Source organism: Bos grunniens, chromosome 4, assembly GCF_055505025.1.
Source record: "Bos grunniens cultivar Pamir isolate PY7600 chromosome 4, Bosgru_T2T1.0, whole genome shotgun sequence".
Classification (NCBI taxonomy): domain Eukaryota; kingdom Metazoa; phylum Chordata; class Mammalia; order Artiodactyla; family Bovidae; genus Bos; species Bos grunniens.
This window is the reverse complement of record NC_141168.1, coordinates 15,123,869-15,143,559: the sequence shown is the minus strand read 5'-3', so window position 1 is coordinate 15,143,559 and position 19,691 is coordinate 15,123,869. Positions and strand designations below refer to the sequence as shown.

Genomic DNA, 19,691 nt, shown 5'->3' with positions numbered 1-19,691 from the left:
TGGTGTGGTAAATCCAAATATTTCTATTTGGACATTTTATTTTGAACCTGGGGTAAGTTGTTCGTGGTTGGTATCGTCCATGGTGGAGCTTCTGGGACACTTAGGGAGAAACACGTCTCATTTGTCTTTAGTGGTGCTCTCAATCCAGCTGACGTATTTCTGAACGTTGGTGTAGATGCCCACATCCCCTCCCATGAAGTGTCCGACCTCGATCCCCTGCAGCTTGTTTTTGCAGATGACAGTAGCAACGGCCAGCTCCTAGAAGGTATCATCGCACAGAGAGAGGGAGGCAGACAGATGTGGTCAAATCTCCTTATAGGCACTCTCTAGTCCCCGTGTGGACGCACCCTGCCTGAAGGTAGCATGCTGCATCAAGATAAGAGTCCGCAGACTGGAAGCTTGATTCATTCATCTAACTTTGTCATAACTAGCCTTGTGTGACGTTGAGAGAGTCAGAGAAAAGCCTTTCTAGAACTCACATTTAAAATGAGTCAAACTCCATTTACTTGAACTGATGAAGCCTATTTCAATTTGTGAAGTATTTGAATTATTTTTTTTAAGTGCTACCCATTTTCAGTTGCAGCTATGAGAAAAAAAAACCAATTATTAACTCTTGGTGTTGCTTGATGCCCCTTAATGAATACAGATGTCTCTAATGAGGGCTCTTTACTGAAGATAATGGGAGGCTTTGCTGCAGCCTTACCAAATTCTCAAAAATTTGTGAAGTTGTCGGCTTTCTATTTTTTAAATACCGTGATTAAATAGTTAACTAGACATATCCAAATGAATGAAAATTGGATAGAGAGAAAAGATTACCCCAAAAATTCGACTGAACACTTTTAGAAATTTAACACATATGGAGTTTCTGTGGCTTTTTCCTTGTTCGGTTTCCTGGCAGGCTGTGTCGGACATCACGGGGGCCTCCAGGTTCTGCCTTAAATCAGGGTGTCTGCCTGAGGGAAGACAGGGATAAAAGAAACCTTCCTGTTCACAAATGTCATTTAGCTCTCCAATCCCCAGCTTCTGTTTCAACTGATGTTTTGTGTCTGTCTGAACAATACTTGAGCCACCTGATGTGAAGAGCTGACTCACCGGAAAAGACCCTGATGCTGGGAAAGATTGAGGGCAGGAGGAGAAGGGGATGACAGCGGATGAGATGGTTGGATGGCATCACCAACTCAATGGACATGGGTTTGAGCAAGCTCCGGGAGATGGTGATAGATAGGGAGGCCTGGCATGTAGCAGTCCATGGGGTCGCAAAGAGTCAAACATGACTGAGTGACTGAACTGAACTGAACAAAATAATGAGGAAGAAAGAAGACGTGATTTTGTGCATGGTTATGAGGGTTAATCTTGAAGATTTTGAAATGGCCTTTATGTCTCTTTAAAAAGCAGCATTTTCTTTCTACTCTGTGTCTGTTCTTGGAGGAATAAGAGGTGACCTGACTCAAGTTCTCAGGTGTCCTCAACAAGAGAAGTGAGCCAGTACGGGAAAGCGGAGCCTTTTTAATGTGAGCTGTGCCTCTGACAATCAGGAGGCGTGGCCTCTGTGCTGAGTCAGGTGGCCTGGTAGCTCCATCTGCCAAAGCTCTGAAGAAGCAGTGGAGCTTTAGACAGCCTGGGAAAGGAGGAGTCTGGACTTCTGACAGGGTCTCTTTTTGCCAGACCCCTCAGACAGTACTTCCCCCTTGGTCTCCACCCCACCCTCCTCTGCTCTCAGTTACACAGACATGGGGCTCCTCCCCGGCCTGTCTCATCAGATATAACTCATGACCTGATGTTCGGGGGCAGGTGCACTCACCATTGTTGTTTTGGCTCCAGTCCAAACCGGAAAGCATGCAGATGGTGCCTGGCTTGACGGTGCTGGTGGCGAGGGCAATGGGCTGGACTTTTTCGTTGAGGATGGCGGGCTTAGCCAGCCTAATGAGCATGAGGTCATCTTGGGGCGCAGTATGACTATGGTTCCAGTAGCGAATAATCTGGATAGGGTTAATTGTCTGCTCTGTCCCATCTCTGATTCTGATTCTGAGATTTCCCAGCATCACCTTCAGATTTCTGGAGGGACAAGGGGTTGGAAGTCACCATCATCGTTACTGTTGGTATCATCATCAAAGCTGATGTTACAGTGGGCCAGGCGCTTTGCCAAGAGCTTTGTCTGAATCCTGGATTCCCCCGTTTACTACTCACAACAAAGCAGGGATTCAAAACAGAATCCCCGTGTTACAGATGAAGGAATGGAGGCACATGAGAGTATTCACCCATGATCACACAGTTAAGTGGTGGAGCCTTTCACTTCTCTGTTTTCATGTAGTGGGAGAGAAAAGAATGCATGGTCTAGAAATATTATTTCCCCTCCTTTCCGGCTCCAGCCTATCTGGGCATTTCCATTCCGGTGTCGGGAAGAGAATGAGGTGACTTGAGTGTTGGACAGCTCCTGTTTGCTTTATCAAATCTCCTCACAACTCTATTTCACCCATCTCTGTACTTTGGAAGGTGAAATAGGTGGATTAAGTCCACGTGCTTTCTTGTCCTTTGGCATTTGATTGGTATTTGGCTGATAAGAAGCACCAGAAAGGAACATGAAGGAGAAGGGAGAGGTTGGCAAGTTTATCCTCCCACCTGCCGTGCCCCGTTGGGTTGCTGCAGGGTTGTGGCTGTCGACCGTCTCCTGATCAAAGGTTAGGACCGCTATCAGGCTGTCTCTGTACACAGTGCTGTCTCTTTCTCTCTCACTGACTCTTTTCCTCTCCCCGCTTAAAATCATTCTCCCCCTGCCCCTTTAGGTCTGGGAGTAGTAAGTGCATCTTTCTAATACTGAACCCCAGAGGAACTGAACTGTTGTCTATGTTTTCCCTGTAACTAGACCATACCTTTGTCATTAGTTCTTTTTTTTATCAATTCTTCTCAATTTAATAAAATCTGAGTGCACCATCAGTTGTCTGCTGGTTCCTTAACTGACAAAACTCATATTGCCAGTAAAAAAACCTTGGAAAGACTTATGGGAGACTGAGGAGGCCCCCCAGCAGCCCTGTTGGCGTGCAGGGCTGGATGGCTGTGTTGTGGGGGGCTGCTGTGTCCAGCGTAGGATATTAAGCAGCATCCTTGCCCTGGCGTTCACCAGGCAGATGCCGTTAACACAGCCCTCCCCGCAGCCCTCACTCTATTGTGACAACCAAGAATGTCTTCCTTTGCCACATGTACCCTGGGGGGAACGTTGCCCCTGTTTGAGAATCACCAATGCAGAGTGAGTAGAGTGGATGAGGATGGTCAACACTCACGGTAAGTAGCAGTGAGCAGGGGCCAGCACCCAGTTGCTTTTGATGAGGACGCCCACACAGGGGTTGAAGTGAGACTTGAGGTAGACCAAATAGGGGGAAGGATCATCTTTCTGCACAGATGAGTGAGCGGAGAAAAATGTCCCTGAGGAATAGATATGAGAAGTTCTTAGAAGTTCTTAGAACAGTCAACAGCTTCTTAGCTGAATGGAAATATGGACAATTTTAAAGTAGTAATCAGTTGGGCAGGAAATGTGAAGGTACTTGACATTAAAAAATCAAAATGTACATGAAAATGACATACCATTTTATCTAATAGTTTTAATAATCATTTTTGTCCAATGTTAACAATATTCAGCCTAAGAAAGTAAAATGAGAAAGACTCTCATTTACTACTTATAGGAATGGGAATTGATTCTGTCTGCTTCAAAAGCAATTTAAAAATGAGCATCAAGAATTGTAAATGGTTTGTCACCTTTGACCTAATAATTACAACCCCAAGAATTCTTGATTCTAAAGAAATAATCAGATGTAGATCAAGATTATTAGTAAATGTGCTCATTTTAACACTATTTATAATAGGTAATTCTTGGGCTTCCCTTGTGGCTCAGCTGGTAAAGAATCTGCCTGCAATGTGGGAGACTGGGTTTGATCCCTGGGTCGGGAAGATCCCCTGGAGAAGGAAATGGCAACCCACTCCAGTGTTCTTGCCTGGAGAATCCCATGGATGGAGGAGCCTGGTAGGCTACAGGGTTGCAAAGAGTCGGACACGACTGAGGTACTTCACTTTCTTTCTTTCTTATAATAGGTAAATGTTTGAAATACGAATGTCCAATACAGTAATCTTGGATATTGAAATACAAAGGAGTGTGAACAAATGGAACAGCATATATATTAAAACTGCATTTATAAAGAATATTAAACAGCAAAGGAATACTAATAACCTTTTAGTTAAAAAATAATAAAAATGTGCATTTAATCTAGTAATCCAATTATCTAAGAACAAGTAAAGAAACAAAAATAAGCCATTAAAATAAATAAAATAAAGCCTGGGAATAAATTCAAAAAGTGCATTAGCATGTGTTGACTGAGGTGGGACTATGAAAGCTGTTTATTTTTTATACTTTTTAATATTTCTCAATTTTCTAGTATGACTGTGCAGTGCTTTTATAATGAATTTTTTAAAAAAGAGAGAAGAAAGAGGAGGAAGGCTGATTCTAATGTCAGAAATATTGTTTTTGTTTCAGCTGCCCTTGGTTCTTATGTGAATCCTTTCCAAGCCCAGGCCTGTACCTCACCACACCCTTTTCTGTGGACTCACACTGTTAGAAACCCCAAGGAAAAAAGGGTGGGGTATTAATAAGGACAAGAGCCATTGCACCCTTGTCCTAAATCTTCACAATGACTCTATAATGTAGGTAGGAATATCCCCATTTTGACTGTAGAAACTGAAGCCCAGATAGATTAATTAACTTGTCCAAGGTCACACAGCTAATTTGTGATGCAACAACCTAGGTAGTCAGGGTGTGGTGGGAAAGGCCGCTCTGGTGAATTCAGAAGAGCTTCACATAGTCAGGGAGTACAGATGGAGGGTCCTTGCATTTGATCTTTTGTTCCCATCTTCTCCATTCCCCGCATTCTGAGTCTCTAAGCTTTTGCAACAGGGAGGCATCAGTTCAGTTCAGTTCAGTTCAGTCGCTCAGTCGTGTCCGACTCTTTGCGACCCCATGAATCGCAGCACGCCAGGCCTCCCTGTCCATCACCAACTCCTGGAGTTCACTCAGACTCACGTCCATCGAGTCAGTGATGCCATCCAGCCATCTCATCCTCTGTCGTCCCCCCTTCTCCTCCTGCCCTGAGTCCCTCCCAGCATATCAGTCATCAAAATGAGTTCTCTGTCCTTGTGACTACACTGAGACTTGCCCCTGTGTGATGAAGCCTGTATTTTGGAATAACCAAGGTGGAACACTCACTGTTGAGTGTTGAGTGTGGAACTCTCCAAGTGTGGAACAAGAAGCCCAAGCTTAGCACTGGGCTTCTCAGCCTGTCCAGAGAGCCTTTGGCTAGAGTCTGAGGGGGGATCCCCAGTGCTGCTCCTGACAGTTTCTCTTGACTTTTGTGCCATCCCCACATCCTGCATCTGCCCTCCTCCGTTCTGTATTAACCTGTGCCTTATACAACAGAGTAGAAAGTCCTGGATACATACCAGCAAGGACAGTCAAGCAGAAGGTAAACTTCATAGTCTTCCCTTGTGAGGTGCAGAAGATCAACAGAGTATGGAGCTCTCAGTTCAGTAGTTTCTCTGAAACACCTAGTAGAACCAGTGGGTATGATTAGGCAGGAGGGTTGAAAAGCAGCTCTGGGCATGAACAGTACAGGGGAAGAGGGCTCCAATAGGCAGATGGAGGCCCTTCTGTTCCACGGAAGGTGGGGGACTATGCCTCTCATGGAGAGACAAGGAAGCTTCGTGACTGGACTTCAGGACCCAAGTCCCTCAATTTACTGTCCCTAAAAGCCCATCTGCCTAAAAGCAGTTCAGCTGTCTGTGGGAAAGGGAACTCCAGGCTTAGGACTTATGTCCCCTTGGAGTTTTTCAGGCCAGGGCTGTGGGGGGACAGTATTCTGCACCTTAGTTCAGGAAGACAGTGTGCCCAGATTTTCTCTGAGCCTCGTCACAGCTACTTATACTTTTCTTCAGCCCCTCCCCTCTTTATTACATTGGCTTCACCTTTCCCTGGGTTCACTATTTCATCACTCCACCGTCATAGCTGCCTGGAGAATCCCAGGGACGGGGGAGCCTGGTGGGCTGCCGTCCATGGGGTCACACAGAGTTGGACACGACTGAAGTAACTTAGCAACAGCAGCTGTCATAGCTTGGCCTGGTTGTTGTGATCAGCAGGTCTGAGCTAAGCAAATGGGGAAATGTAAAGCATTCATTGAGCAGTCATTTTGACAGTCAGGGAATGATTTATAGTCTAGATTACATTAGATCTAGGATCTACTGAATGGTTGGCAGGACTTCTAAGTGCTTCTTACCTAATGAAAAGATTGGTCAGCCAATAATAGACTGCCGTGTCATCCTTGGATAATTGGGAACACAAAGAGCCTGGTTGCTAATAGCCAACATTTTGTGAGCATTTACTGCATCCCAGCCACTGAGCGAAGTTCTTTACAGACATTGTTAGTGGTGATTTTATATCAGGTTTTATATCAAAAGCTGAGATACAAACTTAAGTAAGCTTTGTATCATTCTTACCCCTGAAGGTTTCCTAAACTCATAGTCTCATTCCAGTGTCACAACAACCCTGGAAAGATGAGTCAGGGCTGGTATCATTCTTTCTTTTCTCCTGATCTGTAGTGACAGGACTGAAACAAAGAATTAAAATGATTTTCTCAAAATCACACATGACTGGAAAGACTAGAAATACAGTATCTATATTTTATTACTGGATACCCACCACTTTTTAGCCACATCCTCCAGGCTTCAGCTCATCAGCCAGCATTCATGAATCCTGGAAAATTATACAGTCCCTCACACAAATTTCCTGAAGTATGGAATGAAGAGTTAACATGGGAACTTCTCTCGTGGTCCAGTGGTTAAGAATCTGCCTGCCAGTGCAGGGGAGACAGGGTCAGTCCCTGTTCTGGGAAGATCCCACATGCCTTGGTGCAGCGGAGCCCCTGCACCACAACCACTGAGCCTGAGCTCTAGAGCCCGCAAGCCGCAACACGGAAGCCTGTGTGCCTGGAGCCTGTGCTCTGCAACAAGAGAAGCCACTTCAGTTAGAAGCCCGGACACCACAAGGAAGAGTATCCCCTGCTTGCCACAACTGGAGATAGTCTGCGCCTTGCAATGAAGACCCTGCGCCACCAAAAACCAATACGTTTTAAAAAGTTAACATGGCACATACTTTCCTAAACCTCACAATGAACACAGAGCCACACTGGGATTAGGGCTCGTTTATGAAATACACTTGAGATTCCTGGACAGGATGGAGTTGTGGAAGGTTTTCTGTGGTGGGGGTTCAGTTCAGTTCAGTCGCTCAGTCGTGTCCGAGTCTTTGCAACCCCATGAATTGCAGCACGCCAGGCCTCCCTGTCCATCACCAACTCCCGAAGTTTACCCAAACTCATGTCCATTGAGTCGGTGATGCCATCCAGCCATCTCATCCTCTGTCGTCCCCTTCTCCTCCTGCCCCAATCCCTCCCAGCATCAGGGTCTTTTTCAGTGAGTCAACTCTTCACATGAGGTGGCCAAAGTACTGGAGTTTCAGCTTCAGCATCAGTCCTTCCAGTGAACACCCAGAACTGATCTCCTTTAGGATGGACTGGTTGGATCTCCTTGCAATCCAAGGAACTCTCAAGAATCTTCTCCAACACCACAGTTCAAAAGCATCACTTCTTTGGCGCTCAGCTTTCTTCACAGTCCAACTCTCATATCCATACATGTCTACTGGAAAAACCATAGCCTTGACTAGATGGACTTTTGTTGGCAAAGTAATGTCTCTACTTTTTAATATGCTGCCTAGGTTGGTCATAACTTTCCTTCCAAGGAGTAAGTGTCTTTTAATTTCATGGCTACAATCACCATCTGCAGTGATTTTGGAGCCCCCAAAAATGAAGCCTGACACTGTTTCCACTGTTTCCCCATCTATTTCCCATGAAGTGATGGGACCAGATGCCATGATCTTAGTTTTCTGAATGTTGAGCTTTAAAAGCCAACTTTTTCACTCTCCTCTTTCACTTCATCAAGAGGTTCTTTAGTTCTTCTTCACTTTCTGCCATAAGTGTCATGTCGTCTGCATATCTGAGGTTATTGATATTTCTCCCAGCAATCTTGATTCTAGCTTATACTTCTTCCAGCCTAGTGTTTCTCATGATGTACTCTGCATATAAGTTAAATAAGCAGGGTGACAATATGGAGCCTTGATGTACTCCTTTTCCTATTTGGAACCAATCTGTTTGTTGTTCCATGTCCAGTTCTAACTGTTGCTTCCTGACCTGCATATAGGTTTCTCAAGAGGCGGGTCAGGTGGTCTGGTATGCCCATCTCTTTCAGAATTTTCCACAGTTTATTGTGATCCACATAGTCAAAGGCTTTGGCATAGTCAATAAAGCAGAAATAGATGTTTTTCTGGAACTCTCTTGCTTTTTTGATGATCCAGCAGATGTTGGCAATTTGGTCTCAGGTTCCTCTGGCTTTTCTAAAAGCAGCTTGAACATCTGGAAGTTCATGGTTCACGTATTGCTGAAGCCTGGCTTGGAGAGTTTTGAGCATTACTTTACTAGCGTGTGAGACGAGCACAATTGTGTGGTAGTGGTGGGGGTGGGATTAGTTAAATAGAGGTTAAACATTTAAGAAAGAGAGAGACTTTACTGTCAGGTTGTTTTTCCTAGTTCTTTTGGAAAGATTCTGGGCCAGGAAGGGAGTTTGTCTGGGGATGTGAGGACTGAGAGCAGAAAAGCAGATTTTCTGGAGAAGCTGGCACGGGGGTCTGCTGCCTGTTGATGAGCCTCACATTGGTATCTGTAGCCAAGAGCTCTGGTCCTGCATACACAACTGCTTCCTGGAAACCACTGTTTGCACCTCCTCTCGGCTCCTGAAATGTAGCCTGTCAAGCTAAACTTCTTATTCCGCTAGCCTTTCAAATTCAGTCTTCTGCCAGTTTTCCTCCTTTTGGGAGACAGCTCTGCCTTTCAGTTTGATTTTTTTTTCTCTTTTTCTGACCACTCGATCCCAAAGTTCATCCTGCTCTCCCAAATCTCTTCAATCCATCCGTGCCTTTCCATTCTCACTGCTGCCACCCTACTCCATGCCATAATCTTGACTCACTTGAACTAATGCGTGTGCCTGCCTACTATCGCTCCACTTAACATTGTTGTACTCAGACATCTTTCCTAAAATGTAGGTGAGAGCATTAGTTTCTTCCTTAAAACTCTTGAGTAGTTCCCTACTGACCGTAGAATGACCCCTAACATGGTTTAGGGAGATCCCTTGACATCACCTCATTTCATCTCTTCTCATCCCCTCTCTGCTACCCCCTCCTGCCTGCCCACCCCACACACTTATTTGTAGGCCTACAAAACTAGTTTCAAGTGTGAATTTTCTTGTTTCAATAAATAACTTTTTTTTATGATACATTAGCTCTTGAATGTTTCCTTTAGTTTGCCAATTTCATTTTTTTCCCAAAAAGATATTGATATCTGATATGGACATTGTTCTTAAAGTTTTTTTGTGAAAGATAACTTTAGAATCCTATGAGTATGTATGTATATGTACAATATTCAACATTTCCTCATGTTTGTAAATTTCTTATCATTAAGTTCTTTATTAGAGTTATTATAGATTCCATACATATATATACATGGAGATATACCTGTCCATGGCCTCATTGCACAGAATATCTAAGGTTTAAAGGGACTCTAAATCTATTATTGTTTCATTCTGTCATCTAATAGATTTTCTATTTAAGTAATATCCTTGTTGTATTTGGGCTTCCCTCATAGCTCAGTTGGTAAAGAATCCACCTACAATGCAGGAGACCCCGGTTCAATTCCTGGGTCAGGAATATCCTCTGGAGAAGGGATAGGCTACCCAATCCAGTATTCTTGGGCTTTCCTTGTGGCTCAGCTGGTAAAGAATCTGCCTGCAATGTGGGAGACCTGGGTTCGATCCCTGGGTTGGGAAGATCCCCTGGAGAAGGGAAAGGCTACCCACTCCAGTATTCTGGCCTGGAGAGTTCCATGGACTGTATAGTCCATGGGGTTGCAAAGAGTTCGACACGACTGAGCGACTTTCACTCACACTTCTTGTATTTGCTGCCAAAAAAAATCCATTTAAACAAAGCAGCCACAGAGAAAGGAGAGAGTGAGTGAACAAGAGTATGCTGTCCCAGAGGGCAGTGTAGTAGGAACAGATTTGGAGATCTGACAGGGGCCTCTAGTACTGGTGTTGGTTGAGAACTTTTCTTCAAATGGTATGTGTGAATACAACATGCACAAGTGAAGCAGTTCTGAGGGGGGGCGGGCTGAGTGTGACATGGATAAAGGAGAAGGGAGTCTGTGTCACAGAGAAGGGTGGAGTCATAGCTCTGCTTCATCAGAGTAGCCCAGAAAGCAGAGGGTCAATGGGACATGTAGAGGGAGGGGTGCTAGTTAAACACTGTGGGGGAGGAACTGGTGAAAAGAACTGAGAAGCTAGGGAAAGAACTTGGGATGAATTTTAATACCACAGAAGTTTCACTCGGTTCTCACTTCCTTAGATAAGGGATAAGGCTCAGACCCCTGAAGCTCATCTTCCCATAGGGCAGATATCAATTAGACTGCGAGGATTTCCATGCCAATTGACTGAGAGAGTTGGCAGGTGTGACTAATGAATCCTTTTTTATACTAAGGATCAAGACTGGAAGAAGCAGCCTCTAAATGACGGGCTTATAGAGTCCCCATCCCAGTTCTCTCATTTGCACTTCATCCTGCTGTCAGAATTCCTAAGTGGGTTATAAGTTCTGTTCCTGCTTTGTGACTATTTCCACTAGAACCTTATCCTCAGGACAAGATTCAGGCATCAACATGAAGTGTATCCTATTAACCTTGCTGATGATAACTGGTGAGTGACTAAGGGTATCTCTGTCTTGTCTGATTGGGCCTCAACTAGGAGATAAGGCTATAGAGCTCCGTTGGGAGGGAGAGCTGATGGACCAGAAACAGGAAAGTTTGGGAAATATGTCATCTACCAGTCATTTTCTGTGCAGGCTATGCAGAAGGTTTTTAGTTTGATGTACCATCACTTGTTGATTTTTGCTTTTGTTGCTTGTATTGTTACTGTCGTATCAAAAGCATTCTTTTCTTCCCTATGTTTCCTTCTAGGAACTTTATGGTATCCCATTTACAATAGCATCAAAAACATAAAATACCTAGGAATAAATTTAACAAAGGAAGTGAAAGATCTGTACAATGAAAACCATAAGACTTTGCAGAAAGAAATTAAAGAAGACATAAACAAAATTGAGATATCTCATGTTCATGGCAGAGAAGGCAATGGCACCCCACTCCAGTACTCTTGCCTGGAAAATCCCATGGATGGAGGAGCCTGGTGGGCTGCAGTCCATGGGGTTGCTACGAGTAGGACATGACTGAGCAACTTCACTTTCACTTTTCACTTTCATGCATTGGAGAAGAAAATGGCAACCCACTCCAGTGTTCTTGCCTGGACAATCCCAGGGACAGAGGAACCTGGTGGGCTGCCATCTATGGGGTCACACAGAGTCGGACATGACTGAAGCGACTTAGCAGCAGCAGCAGCATGTTCATGGATTGAAAGAATTAATGTTGTTAAAATTTCCATACTACCCCAAACCATCTATAGATTCAATGAAACCTCCATCAAAATTCCAATGACATTTTTCACAGAAATAAAAGAGCAGTCCTAAAATTTATATGGAATCACAAAAGACCTCAAATAGCCAAAGTAATCCTGAGAACAAAGCCAGAAGCATCACACTTCAAACTATACCACAAAACTATAGTAATTAGAACATTGTGGTATTGGCAAAAAAATAGAAACATAGAGCAATGAAATAGAATAGAGAGCCTAGAAATAAATGCTTATATATTCAATCAATTGATATTTGACAAAGAAGACAAGAACACTTTATGAAGAAGTGATGGTTTCTTCAATAAATAGTGTTGGGAAAACTGAATAACCACATGCAGAAAACTGAAATGGAAAACCTGTCTTACACCACTCACAAAAATTAACTCAAAATGAATTAAATACTTAAACAAAAGACCCGAATCTTTGAGATTCCTAGAAGAAAACATAGGAAAGAGCTCCTAATTGATTTTCAAATGTTGAACCAGTCCTGCATACATAGCAGAAATCCCACATGGTCTTAGAGCATGTATGTTTTTTATACATTGTTGAATTAGATTTGACTAATGTTTTGTTGAGGATTTTTGATCATGAGAAGGTCTTTTTTTTTTTTTTTGTAGTTTTCTTGTAATGACTTTGTTTTTGGTATCAAGATAATGCTGGCCTCATAGAATAATTTAGGAAATATTCCCTCCGCTTCTATCTTCTGAAAAAGATTGCAGAGAATTGGTGTAATTTCTTACTTCAATGTTTGGTAGAATTCATGAGTCAACTCATCTGGGCCTAATGCTTTCTCTTTTGGAAGGTTATTGTTTAATCGATATCTTTAATAGATATATCTGTCCTTTTCTCCTTTGCTTTTCGCTTCTCTTCTTTTCACAGCTATTTGTAAGGCCTCCCCAGACAGCCATTTTGCTTTTTTGCATTTCTTTTCCATGGGGATGGTCTTGATCCCTGTCTCCTGTACAATGTGGCGAACCTCAGTCCATAGTTCATCAGGCACTCTATCAGATTTAGTCCCTTAAAGCTATTTCTCACTTCCACTGTATAATTGCAAGGGATTTGATTTAGGTCATACCTGAATGGTCTAGTGGTTTTCCCTACTTTCTTCAATTTAAGTCTGAATTTGGCAATAAAGAGTTCATGATCTGAGCCACAGTCAGCTGCCGGTCTTGTTTTTGTGACTGTATAGAGCTTCTCCATCTTTGGCTGCAAAGAATATAATCAATCTGATTTCGGTGTTGACCATCTGGTGATGTCCATGTGTAGAGTTTTCTCTTGTGTTTTTGGAAGAGGGTGTTTGCTATGACAGGTGTGTTCTCTTGGCAAAATTCTATTAGTCTTTGCCCTGCTTCATTTCATATTCCAAGGCCAAATTTGCCTGTTACTCCAGGTGTTTCTTGACTTCCTACTTTTGCATTCCAGTCCACTATAATGTAAAGGACAATAGCAAGAAGAGATAAGAAAGCCTTCCTCAGCAATCAATGAAAAGATATAGAAGAAAACAACAGAATGGGAAGGACTAGAGATCTCTTCAAGAAATTAGAAATACCAAGGGAACATTTCATGCAAAGATGGGCTTGATAAAGGATGAAATGGTATGGACCTAACAGAAGCAGAAGATATTAAGAAGAGGTGGCAAGAATACACAGAAGAACCAAACAAAAAGATCTTCATGACCCAGAAAATCATGACGGTGTGATCACTCACCTAGAGCCAGACATCCTGGAATGTGAAGTCAAGTGGGCCTTAGAAAGCATCACTATGAACAAAGCTAGTGGAGATGATGGAATTCCAGTTGAGCTCTTTCAAATCCTGAAAGATGATGCTGTGAAAGTGCTGCACTCAATATGCCAGCAAATTTGGAAAACTCAGCAGTGCCCACAGGACTGGAAAAGGTCAGTTTTCATTCCAATCCCAAAGAAAGGCAACGCCAAAGAAAGCTCAAACTACTGTACAATTGCACTCATCTCACACGCTAGTAAAGTAATGCTCAAAATTCTCCAAGCCAGGCTTCAGCAATATGTGAACTGTGAACTTCCTGATGTCCAAGCTGGTTTTAGAAAAGGCAGAGGAACCAGAGATCAAATTGCCAACATCCACTGGATCATGGAAAAAGCAAGAGAGTTCCAGAAAAACATCTATTTCTGCTTTATTGACTATGCCAAAGCCTTTGACTATATGGATCACAATAAACTGTGGAAAATTCTGAAAGAGATGAGAATACCAGACCACCTGACCTGCCTCTTGAGAAATCTATATGCAGGTCAGGAAGGAACAGTTAGAACTGGACATGGAACAACAGATTGGTTCCAAATAGGAAAAGGAGTATGTCAAGGCTGTAATTGTCACCCTTATTTAACTTCTATGCAGAGTACATCATGAGAGACGCTGGACTGGAAGAAGCACAAGCTAGAATCAAGATTGCCAGGAGAAATATCAGTAACCTCAGATATGCAGATGACACCACCCTTATGGCAGAAAGTGAAGAGGAACTAAAAAGCCTCTTGATGAAAGTGAAAGAGGAGAGTGAAAAAGTTTGCTTAAAGCTCAACATTCAGAAAACGAAGATCAAGGCATCCGGTCCCATCACTTTATGACAAATAGATGGGGAAACAGTGGAAACAGTGTCAGACTTTATTTTTTTGGGCTCCAAAATCACTGTAGATGGTGACTACAGCCATGAAATTAAACGACGCTTACTCCTTGGAAGGAAAGTTACGGCCAACCTAGATAGCATATTGAAAAGCAGAGACATTACTTTGCCAACAAAGGTCCATCTAGTCAAGGCTATGGTTTTTCCAGTGGTCATGTATGCATGTGAGAGTTGGACTGTGAAGAAGGCTGAGCACCGAAGAAGTGATGCTTTTGAACTGTGGTGTTGGAGAAGATTCTTGAGACTCCCTTGGACTGCAAAGAGATCCAACCAGTCCATTCTGAAGGAGATCAGTCCTGGGTGTTCTTTGGAAGGAATGATGCTAAAACTGAAACTCCAGTACTTTGGCCACCTCATGTGAAGAGTTGACTCATTGGAAAAGACTCTAATGCTGGGAGGGATTGGGGGCAGGAGGAGAAGGGGACGACGGAGCATGAGATGGCTGGATGGCATCACCGACTTGATGGACGTGGGTTTGAGTAAACTCCGGGAGTTGGTGATGGACAGGGAGGCCTGGCGTGCTGCAATTCATGGGGTCGCGGGGAGTCAGACAGGACTGAGCGACTGAACTGAACTGAATAGATATAGACATATTTAGATTGTCTATTTCTTCTTGTGTTTTGGCAGAGTATATCTTAGACAGAATTCATCTAGGTTTTCATGTTTGTAGGCAAAGAGTTGTTTATAGTATTCCTTAATAGTCCTTTTGGACTTCCAGGTGGTACAGTGGTAAAGAATCCACATGATGATGCTGGAGACATGGGAGATGTGGGTTTGATCCCTGGGTCAAGAATCTCCCCTAGAGTAGGAAATGGCAACCCACTCCTGTATTCTCGCTTAGAAAATTCGGTGGACAGAGAAGTGTGGTAGCTACAGTTCATGGGGTTGCAAAGACTCAGACATGACCCAGCATTCTCGCTAACAAGAGATGATCTGGATTCAGGATAGATTGTGGGAGTTAAATAAGAATTAGAGTTATGTGCTGGAATTAGAACATTGCCTATGCAAGTGTTTTGCCACTTTTTGACCATAAGAACTCCTCTTAGTCTTATTAATAAAACATGATGTATTAACATCATATATCTTGAGAGTCCCTTGGACTGCAAGGAGATCAAACCAGTCAATCCCAAAGGAAATCAACCCTGAATATTCATTGGAAGGACCAATGCTGAAGCTGAAGCTCCAATATTTTGGCCACCTGATGCAAAGAGCTGACTCAGTGGAAAAGACCCTGATGCTGGAAAGACTACAGGATAAGATGGTTAGATATTATTACTGACACAACAAACATGAATCTGTGCAAACTCCAGGAGGCAGTGAAGGACAGGGAAACCTGGTGTGCTTCAGTCTATGGGGTTGCAGAGTCAGACACGACTTAGTGACTGAACAACAACATTAACATCATAAAAAGATTCAAAGTATTTTAAGACTAAAAGGTGTTCTTATGCTAAAAAAAGTTGCGAAGCAGGTGGCACTAGTGGTAAAGAATCCACCTGCCAATGCAGGAGATGCAAGAGACGCCGGTCTGATCTCTGGGTTGGGAAGATGCCCTGGAGTAGGAAATGGCAACGCACTGCAGTATTCTTGCCTGGAGAATCCCATGGACAGAGGAGCCTGGTGGGCAACAGTCCATGGGGTTGCAGAGAGTCAGATATTACTGAAACAACTAAGCATGGATTCATGCATGCATGGCAGAAACCAATTAGTATTCAACAGATTTAAAAAATGCATGCATGTATATATTTGGACAGAAGTATACATGTCTGTATACATAATATTAGCCTTTAGTGATGATGCTTGTTTCATATATGAATCCATAAAATCCTTGCATTAATTTCAGAGCCTTCCTGTGGCCCCTTGCATGCAAAGTGAGTTTTACTCTAATCTGTCATTAATTCATTTATATAATACCTATGTATTGAGTTTATACTGTGTGCTGGGCATTATGCTGAATGCTTGGGGATATTGCATAAATCATTGTTCTTTTACTACTTATTAGATGAAAACCCATAGACCAGTAATATAAATTGATATAGCAAGAGAAACCCCAGTTGGAACATAGATTTTTTAAAAAAAGAAATAGTTTTATATTTTCCTGTTTCCTTTCCTGAACTGGAAAAAGCAATATTTGACCTAACTTGTTGAACCCACTAACCAGATGCCACCAAGAACACCACCAAGAGTTTTTTTAAGTGAGGTTTTTTTAACTTTATGCAGTAGGGACAACACACTCCAGAGAACCTCATGTGTCCCAGTACAGGGAACTTGGGAGGAGCATCTTAAATGGTTTGATGGATAATTTGGAAGATGGAGTTAGAGAAATGGAGTCAGTTCAGAATTCGGTGTTGTCAAGAAGGAACATTCTGACTCTAATTAGGGTATCCTAACCCTAGTTGACTAGACTATCCATCTAATCAAGGCTATGGTTTTTCCAGTGGTCACGTATGGACATGAGAGTTGGACTGTGAAGAAAGCTGAGCACCAAAGAATTGATGCTTTTGAACTGTGGTATTGGAGAAGACTCTTGAGAGTCCCTTGGACTGCAAGGAGATCCAACCAGTCCATTCTGAAGGAGATCAGCCCTGGGATTTCTTTGGAAGGAATGATGCTGAAGCTGAAACTCCAGTACTTTGGCCACCTCATGCGAAGAGTTGACTCATTGGAAAAGATTCTGATGCTGGGAGGGATTGGGGGCAGGAGGAGAAGGGGATGACAGAGGATGAGATGGCTGGATGGCATCACTGACTTGATGGCTGTGAGTTTGAGTGAACTCCGGGAGTTGGTGATGGACAGGGAGGCCTGGCGTGCTGCGATTCATGGGGTCGCAAAGAGTCGGACATGACTGAGTGACTGAACTGAACTGAACTGAACCCTAATTGGGTACTTCAAATGTTTTAATTAGTAGGTAAGAGGATTAAATTAGGGTTGGAGCTGTCACTGATAAAGAAGTAGCAATAATGCAAAAAAAGGGTGATATCAGTCAGTATCCAATGTTTAGTTGTTTGGTAGGTAATGGAGAGGCTTTGTCTGTATCTTTTTCTGAGTATTAGTTTGCAATTTATCAGTATAAAAATATTCTTGAAACTGCCATAGTGTAAAATAACACTTATTGAACACACATTATATGCATTATTTGCCAAACATTCTTTCAAGTGATTTACATACATTAATGCATTCAATTTTCACAGCAATCTTAGGAGAGAAGTTCGTTTGTGATTTCAGTGTACAAATAAGGAGATTAAGGTACAGAGATCTACCTAATTTGTACAAGTTCCTACTACTGGTAAGGATAGAGCTAGAATTTGAATCCAGATAATCTGTTTCCAGAGAATAAGTACTGACCTATATTTACATGCCCATCTGTTTAGAATATCTCTCCCTATATTTTCATGCCAGAATTAAAGTTTTAATTTTGGTTAACTAATGAACTTATTGCTGTTGGAGTCACACTGACTGGTCTCTGAGCATCCCTGCAGTGTGCTGGTAGGAAAAGTCAGGGAGCTGCAGGACAGGCTGCGTGACTGTGACTGTGGATTCAACCAAGAAGGCTTAAGCCTTTGGGAGATTGGAAATGAGCTAAGTCATCCTGGGAAACTGCAGACAGGGCGAAGAAAAGCGGGAGATCGTGTGGAGGAGAAGGATGTACATGGGATTTGGAATCAGGTAGACTGAAATTGGGATGCTTGAACAAACCATCATTTACTAGTTGTATGACCTTAAGTATATTTCCTAAGGTTAAGTTCTTACTTTGTAAAATAATATAAAATGTACCCACTTTATCTTGTTTCCTGTGAAAATTAAAAAAAAATTTTAAGTACTTAAAGTGCTTAGTGCGGCTGCATAGGTGGTTCAGTGGTAAATAATCCACTTGCCAGTATAAGAGACCTGGGTTCAATCCCTGGTTTGGGAAGATACCCTGGAGGAGGAAGTGGTAACCCATTCTAGTATTCTTACAGAGAGGCCTTGTGGGCTACAGTCCATGGGATCTCAAAAGAGTCAGACACAACTGAGTGACGAAACAACAATAACAAACTGCTTAGTACAGTGTTTGTACAGTGTGCGATTCTAGTACCATGAAGTGAAAAGTGAAAAACTGGAGTAGGTTGCCATTTCCTTCGCCAGGAGTACTTCCTGAACCAGGAATTGAACCCATGTCCCTAACACTGACAGGTAGATTCTTTACCACTAAACCACCTGGGAAATCCCACTAAGTACTTTGAGTTCAGTTCAGTCACTCAGTGGTGTCCGACTCTTTGCGACCCCATGAACCACAGCACGCCAGGCCTCTCTGTCCATCACCAACTCCTGGAGTCCACCTAAACCCATGTCTATTGAGTCAGTGATGCCATCCAACCATCTCATCCTCTGTTGTCCCCTTCTCCTCCTGTCCTCAATCTTTCCCAGCATCAGGGTCTTTTCAAATGAGTCAGCTCTTCGCATCAGGTGGCCAAAGTATTGGAGTTTCAGCTTCAATATCAGTCCTACCAATGAACACCCAGGACTGATCTGATCTCCTATAGGATGGACTGGTTGGATCTCCTGCAGTCCAAGGGACTCTCAAGAGTCTTCTCCAATACCACAGTTCAAAAGCATCCATTTTTCGGTGCTCAGCTTTCTTTATAGTCCAAGTCTTACATCCATACATGTCCACTGGAAAAACCATAGCCTTGACTAGACGGACCTTTGTTGACAAAGTAATGTCTCTGCTTTTTAATATGCTATCTAGGTTGGTCATAACTTGCTTTCCAAGGAGTAAGTGTCTTTTATTTTCATGGATGCAGTCATCATCTGCAGTGGTTTTGGAGCCCAAAGAAATAAAGTCTGACACTGTTTCCACTATTTCCCCATCTATTTCCCATGAAGTGATGGGACCGGATGCCATGATCTTAGTTTTCTGCATGTTGAGCTTTAAGCCAACTTTTTCACTCTCCTCTTTCACTTTCATCAAGAGGCTCTTTAGTTCTTCACTTTCTGCCATAAGGGTGGTGTCATCTGCATATCTGAGGTTATTGATATTTCTCCCTGCAATCTTGATTCCAGCTTGTGCTTCTTCCAGCCCAGCATTTCTCATGATGTACTCTGCATATAAGTTAAATAAGCAGGGTGACAATATGGAGCCTTGACATACTCCTTTTCCTATTTGGAACCAGTCTGTTGTTCCATGTCCAGTTCTAACTGTTGTTTCTTGACCTACATACATGTTTCTCAAGAGGCAGGTCAGCTGGTCTGGTATTCCCATCTCTTTCAGAATTTTCCACAGTTTATTGTGATCCACACAGTCAAAGGCTTTGGCATAGTCAATAAAGCAGAAATAGATGTTTTTCTGGAACTCTCTTGCTTTTTCGATGATCCAGTGGATGTTGGCAATTTGATCTCTGGTTCCTCTGCC

At 42.8% G+C, this 19,691-nt stretch overlaps 1 protein-coding gene across 1 annotated transcript; it reads right to left on the bottom strand.

The window, feature by feature from the left end:
• On the bottom strand, positions 1-5,928 carry PRSS37 (serine protease 37). The gene is made up of 4 exons (XM_086395162.1): positions 5,482-5,928; positions 3,279-3,420; positions 1,802-2,055; positions 1-953 (listed from the first exon to the last, which is right to left on the bottom strand). Exons 1-4 carry the CDS (start codon positions 5,513-5,515, stop codon positions 766-768), a joined length of 618 nt encoding a protein of 205 aa, XP_086251288.1. The 5' UTR covers positions 5,516-5,928; the 3' UTR covers positions 1-765.
• Positions 5,929-19,691: the final 13,763 nt, after the last annotated feature.